The sequence below is a fragment of the Alosa pseudoharengus genome, unplaced genomic scaffold (genome assembly GCF_046254945.1).
Source record: "Alosa pseudoharengus isolate Yale_2024_CS ecotype anadromous, Long Island Sound unplaced genomic scaffold, YU_APseudo_1.1 YU_APseudo_1.1_scf_1, whole genome shotgun sequence".
NCBI classification, from domain to species: Eukaryota; Metazoa; Chordata; class Actinopteri; order Clupeiformes; family Clupeidae; genus Alosa; species Alosa pseudoharengus.
The window spans coordinates 2,299,048-2,311,596 of record NW_027468564.1 but is presented as its reverse complement, the minus strand read 5'-3'; the positions used below and the strand labels follow the sequence as shown (position 1 = coordinate 2,311,596).

At 46.4% G+C, this 12,549-nt stretch overlaps 1 protein-coding gene across 1 annotated transcript in view; it reads right to left on the bottom strand.

Moving 5' to 3' along the window:
- Nucleotides 1–1,914: 1,914 nt before the first annotated feature.
- LOC143120667 (uncharacterized) overlaps nucleotides 1,915–12,549 on the bottom strand; it is a 37,361-nt gene continuing 26,726 nt past the window's right edge. Inside the window, exon 4 of the mRNA XM_076281391.1 lies at nucleotides 1,915–2,374. Coding sequence (XP_076137506.1) covers nucleotides 2,289–2,374 — 86 coding nt within the window. The 3' untranslated portion in view covers nucleotides 1,915–2,288. The remainder of the gene's footprint in view (nucleotides 2,375–12,549) is intronic.

Below are 12,549 nucleotides of genomic sequence, written 5' to 3'. Positions count from 1 at the left end.
TGTTTTACTGTACACATCGTCAAATGCCAATTTAGGCGACATCGCCCAACCCTATCTGCAACCTCCATTTAGATCGAGGCATAGGCTACTGACGTCGAGCAATATGTTGTTTCACCTTTCGACCTTAAAACAGCCCTCCGGTATTGATATTTTACACATTTTGAGATATTTTACACATTTTACTATAGATGAATAATTTAAGTAAATGCCCATGATTTTTTAAAGACTATAGGCCTATATTTAAAAATAATAGGGTTATATTTCCCCCCTAATATTTTCGAGTAATTAAATTGCTTTTTTCATGCATTTCTACTGTAGGCCTATCATTTTCTATAGTGCAGTGGTCCCAATATGGTGGCGGTGTTCCGATTCCATTGGCTTCATTGTTGATGGGGCGGCAACAATGGGATAGTCTATCCAGTGTTCTTTATAGATCAGTGGACTGGACTGACCCCAAGCATCTAAAACTCTAGCCATGAATAGGCTACTGTTTTAATGTACCTCCTACATTAAAGGTGCGATTTGTAGGATTGTTACCGAACGTTCTGTAGGCCAAAATCAAAACACTGGTGAACGTTCTCAAGACTACCAGACGTGAGCCTCTTCTGGGTTGCCAGATGTAATGAAGACTTAGCTAACGTTAGTTGACCTGCAGCTGCTTTAACTTTTCTCCAACCATGACCCAGCTACACATTACGGAAACCGTGAAAACAAAACATACCTCTCTAACCAACGTAACATATTTTGCTGAAGTTAGCGATGCAGATGAATTTTACCCTAGGCTACCTGTCGTGGAGAAATATGGCCAGCTCTGCGTCAGACTTGATATTCTTCGTTTGACGAAGACGTCACCATCTCAGGAAGCTCCTCCGATGTGCACTTAATTTGTTTCTTGTTTTAATTTTGGAAATTTGCCTGCCTCTCGTAGGCGTTCATGACTACAACTGACAGCTGTTGACAGTTGGCCTTTGCTAATTTGGCAACCCAAATAGGAGGACACGCTAGCCCATTATTAATACGCTATTCTAGAATTAATCGTTCAAAACATAAACGAAAATTCCAAGAGATTCCGCCCCGTAACTCATTTTTTTTCATAGGTTTTACGGGGTTTTACGGGTTAGAGTAGTGTTGTCAAATAAGCCATTACTTCAATTCATCGTGTTTCCTTACTCTCTGACAACATATGGTGATCATTTTTGGAATGGTTACAGTTTAATTTCCATTATTTCCTACATACTGGACCTTTAAATGCAAATTAATTAGGCTTTTGTAAACAGGTTTGGCAACCTTTTGTTGTTCTGTTTGAGGGGTTCATCCATCTTTTCTGCTATTGCCATCTGGCAGAAGATTGATGGTCCCAATGGCCAGGAAAAATGGGTACAAGAAGTCATCTCCTCCCTCTACTGTGTCCATCCGGAAGCAAGGCACACTAAAATAACTCCCCTCCCCACTCACTCATGCACCACCCAGCCCGGGTGATGATGAGAATGATCAGTACTGAGAACGTACTGTAGGAATTTGGGGTATTTCTGTATGTATTCTGATGTGTCCATCTGTGTTACTTATGTGTTACTTATGTGTTACTTTTGTGTATAGTAGAGACGTGGAGAGGTGCATGCCATGGTTTCACTCCCTAGTTCCTTAGGCGCCTGTATGGCTGCACATAGGATGGAATATCAACAAGGTCAGAATGTCATGTTCCTGGCCGTAGTGATAGCATGGGCAGAATGAGATACCACCTGTTTATTCTGTTTTCAGGGCTAGTACTTTTCCTATTATTTCTGGTGCCTGGCACCTTCCACGTTGGCATGATTTACGTATATGATTTTAGTATAACAGGCTTTGTCTCAGGTTTTGACTTCGAGACGGATCGAGGAAGACGCTCAACAGCAGCCCGCTTCTACTGACTACCACACCTGTTAGACTCTGTGCAGTTTTACTGTTTGAGACTTAGCCTGTGCTCGGTTAGTGAGTGTTGTACCATCTACAATAAATTCTTTTGATCACCGATCCTGATCCAGCCGTCAAGCTTTATTGACCATCTTCAATACAGACATCAGAACTAAAACACAACGCAAAACGATCGTGAATCCAACATTTGGTGCCGTGACCCGGATGCAAGAGGAGGGGGAAGACGAGAACATCCATTCGGCGAGGTCAGATTGAGTCTTCGGGTTCAAACAGACTTCGGGTTCAAACAGACTTCGAGGGCAGATCTTGAAACTTCACATCTGTAAGAAGAGTCTATTTTGGGCCCCGGGCTGATGTGACCAACCCCAGCTGGAAGCCTACCAAGAGGGAGGACGCTGTGTGCGTGTGCACCCGCCGCAGTGAAGAAACTCTGACCAGGTGAAAGCAAAGAGTTTTTTCTCCTCTGTGCGTGAAAAGAACCAAGAGTAAAGTTAAAAAAAATAGACATAATTTAGGGAGTAAATTAGAATTTTTTTGATTTAAAGCTGCACATTAATGAGAGTATTGAAGTTTGTGTCATTAAGTGTTTTGACAAGTAATATACCTATATCAATGATTGATGAGCTCTAGATGTCATTTGATATAAGAAGTTTTCTGATAAAAAGTAAACGGTTAAAGTGTACACATATTTTGGGTAATTGGAATAGATTCGTGAACGAATTAAAAGAAGTAATCGATTAACTACGGACAAGCTTGGGGGATTAAAGCTTTTCTTTTTTCTGTACTGCCATTACATACTAAGCTGTGTGGGTTTTGTGATAAAAGCTGTGTGGGTTTTGTGATAAATGCTGTGCGGGTGCCGAAGAGAAAATAGGAGTTACTGTTGCTACAGTCATTATTTTTTGCTGAAGTGAACGGTGTGGTTGTTTCTCAAGGTCTTTGTTTAGTTTCCTAAGACTAAACTTAGCGTTACAGTGATACAGAGAGGAGACGAAATCACCAGAGGGGGGTGTTTTGGTTGTGCAGTAATTGAAAAGTGGGATAGGGTTTCCAACCTATGTTTTTGTTGACTTGGTCAACTGTGAATTTAGCGAGAGATCGTTAAAAGTGTGAATGAGAAATTAATTTTTGTCGTTGTCCAGCCGTTTTTGGGAGAGAGGAAATAGTCTGAGCTAAGTGGAACTGACACTGGTGAAAATAATTTACCAAGTGCCAGGTTACGGAGCGAGAGAGATAAAGAGAGAGTGTTTTCTTTTCCCTGGCGGGAGCAGCGAGCGTGTGTGTGTGAGTGTGCGTGTGTGGAAAAAAAAGGAGAAGGACAGAGAGAGAGAGAGGTTCTTTTTCCTTTGGCCAAAGCAGAATCGCAAAAGTTGGCACTAAAACATCACACACTACTGACAAATTTAAGAAAAAGTTTAAATAAAGGACCACGTCCTTGTACGAACACATAGTCCAATTCTATGGCTTCGGGCCTCAATAATAATTTGGAACAAGACATTGTGCAAAAGAGTAAGAAATCAGAGATGGCTCGGGGGCGCAATAAGCAAAGAGAAGATAAGCAAGCAGCTGACCATGATGAGGAGAAAGTGAAGCCTCAGCAGGAGGAGACATTTGCTGAAATACAAGATTATGTGTCAGATTGGATGGCGAAGAAATTTCAATTGGGCAAATTTGAAGAAAAATTGCAAACAGATTTTGAAATTGATCCAGCATCTATTGTCCAGGGGCGCTGGCCACCTAAGAAGATTCGTGAGGTGTATTTGAGTTGGAAAAAGCACAACAGACATCGTGAGCCCTATGCCTTTTTGTTAATGAGTCATCTGAGGCGATCCTTTATGGGGGCTATGCGGGCATCCTGCTCGCAGGAGGTGGATGCCGAAAAACACCGCACCGAATGTCTGGCAGAAGAATTGAAATCACAGGCAGGCAAAGCTGGAAAGAGGTTACAGACGGCTGTAATCGTGGAAGAGTCATTGAAAAGGAAGATACATGAATTGGAGACAGAGATTCGAGATAGGACTTGGAGAAGTGAGATGGAGAAACGTGATTTGGAGGAACAGTTGGCAGAAGCAGACATGTTGCTAGAACACACTGGAATGAGGCGAAGAGGAGCAGTCACAGCGCGCCACTCTGAGGGGAGGAGCCAACTCCTCCCACTACCACCGCCCCATTTTGGGGGAGGGAGGCGTGACGGGCAGCACAGCACCCGCCTCTACCCGACACTGCATGGCTTGGACCCAGCAGCGCCACCTGCCATGGTGGAGGCTTCTGGAAGTGCAGTGGACATCTCTGACACTATTGAGCTGGGAGGCAGTTTCATCGCACATTATCCGGCTATTGGAGGTCTGTTTGAGCCAACGAACAGCACCCCACCTGGCGGGTACCAACAGCCAACAGGGAGAGGCCCCGGTTACCAACCATTTACAGCTGATGCTCAAGCCAGCATGGGCCCACCAACAGGCTCTGGCCTCTACACTCCATATGTGATCAACTACCAACAAGCTGCTCAACCCCAACAGGGCCATTACCAGCCACCGGCCATTGGGGCTACAGCACCCACTCCAACTCCATCCATGCTGTTACCAGCGCCACCTGCAACCAACCCCCAATACCTGCCACCCGAACAAGCCAACCAAGCACCAGCGAATGATAATGCAACTGCTGTACCCGTGCCTGACGCCCCATCCACATCTGATGCAAGCCAGGGAGCGGCTGCTCCCGTAACCAAGCCAAAGACCAAAAGGCGCAGACCACCAGCAGAGGGATGGGATGTCTGGGACGAATCAGCTGATGAGGCACTCATATGCCCAGTACGCACAGTAGCCAACGCTGATGGCGTGTCTGTGTTCTACCAACCAGCAAAGGGCGACGAAATCCAGAAATGGTCCGCCGCCATACAACACCCTCGGGATGCCGGACGGCATACCTGGACGAAGATAAAAGAACTCAAGGAGATGAGAGACCTGCACCCTTTTGATGCATTGAAGATCCTACATCGTGTGTTGAATGTCAGAGAAAGAGAACAACTTCGAGCACTGATCACAACATCTTTGGGAGAGAACCAGCTGCAGTTGGATGACGCATGGGAGGCACTTCGCCAGTGGCTACGACAACAAGCCAAAGCCACAGTTGACTGGTCCAAAATCTCTGCTTGCCTACAGAAAGAGGGAGAGTCTGTGGACGTCTACGGGAACCGTTTCATTGAACTCTATCTGCAATACGAGGGAATGAACCACGACTCCGACACCATCGCAGCAGCCACCGAGGTGCCTTTGAAGAGTCAATATCTTCGGGGGCTCCTGCCTGAAATCCAAAAAGGTGTGAAACTGACCTTCGCCAACTGGGAGGATGACAGCGTTGATTTCCATCAAGTCATGAACAGCGCCATTAGGGTAGCACGCGATACTGAGGTGAAGATCAGAAACCTGAATGCCAACAAGAAAGAGGGCAAGGAGACGCGAGAGAAGAAAGGGAAGTGCCACAGTTGTGGGAAGACAGGCCACTGGAAAAGAGACTGCAAGGAAAAACCAAAGAACTGGAGGTCCTGCGGGGAAGAACTGAACCGCCGGAGGAGAGATGAGGGTTCCGACAACGATGAGGACAAGAAAGCCATGTTGAAAAGATTCAAAAACCTGAGCATGGAACAGCTGGAAACCCTCTTCTCTGCGGTCCCGGGAAACTAGACACCCCCTCACTCCGATCAATTGCTGCCGCCCTACGACTTGCCGACAACACCCTTTACGTTACTGCCTTGCTTGAAGAACACATTGAAATTGAATTTTTGATTGACACTGGTGCTGAACTCACAGTCTTTTCGTCCAAACTATTGAAGAAACACAAAATTCCTCTGTCAGGTGTCACCAAGACAGCTTGTGGACCATCCGGAGAGAAATTCAGTCTGAAGCAAACAGCCCCAGTCACCATCGCCATTGGACCCACCGAGGTAACATGCCACCTATGGGCAGGCGACCAGATCCGCGAACCCCTGCTGGGGATGGATGTGCTGCTGTCCTTTAATGCCAGCCTCGACTTTAAAGATGGGGAAGTCTCTTGGAACCTGCGAAGGCTGAAAAGAGAGGACCTCCGGGAACACGCTGCATGGGCCAAAGGAAAGAACGACTGTGGACTGCTGGACATGGAACCTGTCAGACTGACTGGAAGACCACCTCCGTGTGTGAAGCAATATCCCATCAATCGAGCTGCCTTGGACGGACTCCAATCATCAAGGAATTAGAGGAAAGAGGAGTCATCGCCAAAACAAAGTCTGCTTCCAATGCCCCAGTCTGGCCCGTGAAAAAGGCCAACAACACCTGGAGATTGACCATTGACTATCGGGAAGCCAACAAGACTCTTGACCACATCTGCCCAATAGTGCCGGACGTGTCCACCATTTTCAACTCTTTGACATCGGAGCATAAAATGTTCACGGTGCTGGACAGCGTCAACGCCTACTGGACAATTCCCATCGCCGCAGAGTGTCAAGACTGGCTGGCCTTCTCCTTCGACGGGAGTCAATACCATTGGAAAAGACTGCCTCAGGGCCTAAGCTGCGCACCAACCATCTACCATCAGGCGCTACGACGACACCTCACGCTTCCTGAAGCACCCAAATTGACCTCAGAGGTCATCACGTATTTGGACGACATTTTGATTGCATCAGAGACTGAAGAAGAACATGACAGAGACGTGCTGGCTTTGCTGGACTATCTGCACGCCAAAGGCCACAAAATCAGCTACGAAAAAGCACAAATGTCACAGACTGAAGTTGTGTTCCTTGGACAAAAGATATCCCCAGGCAAACGTGAAATCACTCAAGACCGAACTGCTGCAATCCGAAGGACCCCAGACCCCAAGACAGTCAAAGAACTGCGATCTTTTCTTGGGCTCTGCAATTACAACAGATCCTGGGTGGAATGTTACACTGAGATTGCTCAACCCCTAAACGACTTGCTAAAAGGAAGACCAGATTCGAAGGAACAGATCCAATTTGGAGAAGAACAACGGAAAGCGTTTGAAGATTTGAAAAATGCACTGTGTGAAGCCCCAGCCCTGGGAATACCCAATGTCAGACGACCATTCACTCTCTATGTCAACGAGAACCGTGGCTACCTGACATCCATACTGTCACAAGAACATGGAGGCCTGATGAGACCGGTGGGCTACTATTCTGCTAAACTTGACACTACAGCCCTTGGGTTTGGACCCTGTCTGAGAGCAGTACAGGCTGTATACTTAGCTATACAGCTGGTCAACAACATTGTGCTCGACCAACAGCTGTTTGTCAAATGCCCACACTCAGTGAACACCTTGATGGCCGGAAGAAAAGTTCCATGTGTCTCGGACAGCCGTTGGGGAAACTGGCAAGCGGTGCTTGAATCTCCAAACATTGTCATTCAGAAAGCTACAATATCCAACCCATCCACCATGCTAGCTCCCACTGACACCGACGGGACAGAAGACCACAGGTGTGAAGACCTGGTGGCTCTCTTGGAGCAAGAACACCCAGTGAAGGAGGAACCCCTCCAAAACCCAGACTTAGTACTGTTCACTGATGGCTCCTCGCTAGTGGAGGATGGAATTTGTGGCGCTGGATGGGCCGTGACAACCGAACACGAGGTATTGGCATCTGATTCCATGACCCCTGGCACTTCAGCCCAACAAGCAGAACTGAAAGCAATGATTGAAGCTTTGAAACTCGCAGAAGGAAAGACAGCGACTGTGTATTGTGACTCGCGCTACGTGCATGGAGTTACAATGGATTTTGGCCTTCTGTGGAAACAACGGGGTTTTGTAACAGCTAGAGGAACACCCATCAAAAACGGAGAGCTTGTGGCTGAATTGTTGGATGCAATGCAACTACCAAAAGACCTAGCAGTCGTAAAAGTGAAAGCACACACAAGGCAAGACACCCTTGAGGCAAGAGGCAATGCATTGGCGGATGCGGTGTCAAGAACAGCCGCAAGAAAAAGAGAAGGGGGGGATAACGAAATGACAAACGAGAATGGACACGGAAATAGAAACACGGACGGATCTAACGGTAACAGGAAATTTTTTGAAAATGACAACGAGAAATGCATGATGAGAGTGACAAAGAAGGTCAAGGAAGAAGGGAAACAGGAAAGTTTGGCCAACATCAAAGACATGCAGAACAGCGCTAGCCGAGAAGAGAAGTGGACTTGGATTGAAAATGCGGCGAAGCTCCATGATGACAACTTGTGGAGGTTTGGAACACGAACAGTGGCTCCAGAAAGTCTTCTGCCATATCTGGCGACGCAAATTCATTCACTTGGACACGTGGGAGTGGAAAAGATGAGGAACAGATTCATACAGGTCTGGTGGGCCCCAAAGTTCACAGCAACGGCCAGGGACATCGTCAAGCGGTGTGCCACCTGTCGGCAAAACAACCACGACAGAAAGGTCAAGCTGCCAACATTGAAAACACCTGCTCCACCAGGGCCTTTCAGAGTTCTTCAGATAGATTACATCACTCTTCCAAAGTGCAAAGGCTATCGCGACGTTCTGATTGTTCTGTGCAAGTTCTCTAGGTGGATCGAGGCGTTCCCTGCACGATCCGGAACTGCACTACACACTGCCAAAGTCCTCGTGAAAGACATCATTCCCCGATACGGATTGCCGGAACAGATCTGCTCAGACAACGGAACACACTTCACTGGAGCAGTCTGCGCCGAGGTGGCCCGCATGCTGAATGTGCAATGGTCCCTGAACTGCCCTTACCACCCAGAATCGTCGGGGCAGGTGGAGAGAGCCAACCGGACGTTGAAGGAACGACTGGCCAAGAAACATCAAGAAGGCATTCCTTGGGTTGACGCCTTACCAACAGTCCTGTGTAGCATGCGTGCTACAAGCAACAGAGACACAGGACTCAGCCCATTTGAGATCGTGACTGGCAGGCCTTTCTCTGCACCAGGCACGATTGATCTGAGGAAAGCCGACATCCACCTGACATCAGATGCAATGCTGAACTACTGTGTGCAATTGACAGAAGCGGTCCAGACAGCGGCTAATCAAGTGAAAGAGGCCTGGGGAGACCCTCCGGACGGTGGGCACTCCCTAGTGCCAGGTCAGTGGGTGATGATTCACAAGCCCCAAAGGTTAGCGCTAGAAGCGAAGTACGACGGGCCGTATCAGATCTTGTTGATAACACAGTCGGCAGTAAAGGTCCAGGGCAAAACTAAATGGATACACGTGAGCCACTGCAAACTAGTTGATCTGCCTGAAACATGACACGCCCGGGCAGGGTACGAATTATATCTGATTTTCCGCCCGCTTTCTTTTTAGAAATAGGGTGTAGACCAGGGAGGAAGATTCACGGAAGACTTTCATTTTGACGGTGGATTTGTTGTTTTCACGGGAGGTCAGAGGAAAATGAAAAAGGGTAGGGACACCAGTATAGAATCTTTCCCTGTAAAACCGAGCCTGCCTGGAGTGTTGTGCTAATTGACTCTTGTTGACACAAACTCATGCTCAGAAAGGTGATAGACTTGGACAAGTCTTACCTGTTTTTTTATTATTGACATTAGCTATTATCTGATTCAGGAGTGATTACATAAATCTGTGAAATGTTTAATCAGAAATGTATCATTATTTGTGTGCAAGTTAAAATCAATACTATAACTTGATTATATATTACATTTAATCATTATATCATTATATGATTGTTCTCACTGCAACCATGACTATCCTCCAACTGATATTGCTCTTTACTTTCACTCAACATGTACCCATGAAGTTGCTCGAAGCCACGGACATCATCCAGGACAGAGACTTTTGCCTTTGAACTGAACTGTTGCCTGCCGGTCTCCTTCACTTCTCCCCAAAAAGACTCTGTTTCCCTAAGGAATCCTCAACTCCATCATTCTCTAACAGCGATCAGCTCACTGAATTCTGTGTTGTGTAACTGTTGTGTGTCTCCTTTATCATCTGAAAATGTCACCGAAAATGTTGTTTTGTTGTGCTGTTATCCTGTGTCACCTGGTTATTGTTACTGATACTCTGTATGACAGCCATCATGATGTGCACAAGGACAACACGTTCCTGAAGACGGCTCATGGGTTGGCCCAGGCCAAACGTAAGCATTCGTGTTGGGTATGCGGGTTAATGCCATCTGCCTCTGAAGTGTATCCTTACATAGCCATCCCCTTTACCATCCCAGAGTATGTAGCAGCCTTTAACAGTACTACAAATGGTTCCCCTGATAACATCTGTTCCAATCCTCCATGGGTCGGAGGGCCCCCTACTAAGCTTAAATTGAGTTATGCCCCACGTGGTGTGATCTGTTGGGTGGCCGACAAGAGTGGACGGTCGGTGGTAGGTCAGAGCATCTGCCCATATGAAGTTCAGGTTGGACAGACTGAGGTTTCCATTGAACAGTCAGGTGAAGTGGTCCTTATTCCCTTTCCCCCGATGATGCGTGTTCCAGGTGTAACACCAGGAAGCACGGTCGTCACTAATGCACTAGCCCCTGTACGTGGTTCCATGTTTGTGTGTGGACAGTATGCATATTCCTATCTTCCCCCTAATTGGCAAGGCTCCTGTTATTTAGCTTATGTTGTTCCAGCTGTGAGGATTGTGGAGAGGGAACATTTGGTGGGTGAGTCAACATCCATACACCCTAGGACTAAGCGTGACGCTTTTGGGGGTCACAGTATTGTTGCAACCCCGACACAGAGATTCTTTGCCGCTTTAATTCCAATTTATGGCCTGACTGTGGCGCTTGATGAGATTAGAGATCTGGTACACATTGTTGATGTAGTAGCTAATGACACTGCACGCGCTCTTTCAGACATTAACCGGGAACTGTATGCAGTAAGACAGGTTGCCCTTCAGAATAGGCTCTGCCTGGACGTGGTTTTGGCCAGTAAGGGAGGTGCTTGTGCTCTGATTGGACAGGAATGCTGTACTTATGTGCCCGACTCGACCGGTAATGTCTCTGATTACATCAAAGATATTTACACCAATGTGCAGCAGCTTAAGCGGGATAATGGTAGCTGGTCCCTGGGAGGTTGGTTGAGTAGCTGGGGTGGGTCCCTGTTTGCTCAGATTGTCCAGTTCATTTTGCCCCTGCTCATTCCCATCTTTGTCATCTACTTAGCTATCCAAGTGGTGTTGTGTATCATCAAGCGTGCCACCACTACCACTCCAAGATTTGCCCCTGTTAGAGTACCTCCTGCCCAGCCTCGGGATGAACCGGGGATGTGGGTTTGATTCCTTTCCTTTTTAATTTCTTTTTATGTGTGAGACAATCCTCCGGAACGAAATCAGTTATTATGTTTTTCTTTTAAGACACCGGCACTTTTTCCTTTTTCAAAGTGCTAGAGAAGTAATCTTGTCTTGGTTTGTCCTCTGTTCTTTAGACCACATCAGACTCCTTTTATTTGTTTTGTATGATCTATAAAAATCTGTGTTTTTTAGTTGATCAAGAGGGGGGACTGTAGGAATTTGGGGTATTTCTGTATGTATTCTGATGTGTCCATCTGTGTTACTTATGTGTTACTTATGTGTTACTTTTGTGTATAGTAGAGACGTGGAGAGGTGCATGCCATGGTTTCACTCCCTAGTTCCTTAGGCGCCTGTATGGCTGCACATAGGATGGAATATCAACAAGGTCAGAATGTCATGTTCCTGGCCGTAGTGATAGCATGGGCAGAATGAGATACCACCTGTTTATTCTGTTTTCAGGGCTAGTACTTTTCCTATTATTTCTGGTGCCTGGCACCTTCCACGTTGGCATGATTTACGTATATGATTTTAGTATAACAGGCTTTGTCTCAGGTTTTGACTTCGAGACGGATCGAGGAAGCGACTCGGGGAGCATCTTATGCCAAGACGCTCAACAGCAGCCCGCTTCTACTGACTACCACACCTGTTAGACTCTGTGCAGTTTTACTGTTTGAGACTTAGCCTGTGCTCGGTTAGTGAGTGTTGTACCATCTACAATAAATTCTTTTGATCACCGATCCTGATCCAGCCGTCAAGCTTTATTGACCATCTTCAATACAGACATCAGAACTAAAACACAACGCAAAACGATCGTGAATCCAACAGTACTTATTCAGTCATGTTTTAAGCACTTAGTTTATATTTTATGTAAACAACTTAACTGATATTGTCTGTGTGTGCTGTGTTTTATTTTGCCAAAGATGAGTGCCAAAGATGAATTTCCAGTGTATGTAAATTCAGTGGACAATAAAGTTTCTATTTATCTATCTGTCCCCCTTGCCTGGGATGGGTCTCCGTGCCCTACCCCCACCATACTACAATTGGTTAGTGTCATTCCCACCTCAGTTTGCTCCCTGGCACAGGGTGAAGCCGCAGCATGGACCTCTGGTTTGTTACCTTGATAAGAGGACTATTTGGAAGCCTGTATGCCTGATCACGTTCTAAAAACATCCTCCATTTGAGAAGTTTTTAATAGATATTTAATTGTAGACCATTTTAAGAATGTTATGTAGCCATACATCTGTAACCTCGGCCCTTCTGCCGCTAAAGGTTGACGTATGAATATATCGTGCCAATCATGTGGCATGTTGTTAATACATCGTGCCAATCATGTGGCATGTTGTGAATACATCGTGCCAATCATGTGGTATGTTGCGTGCCAATCATGTGGTATGTTGT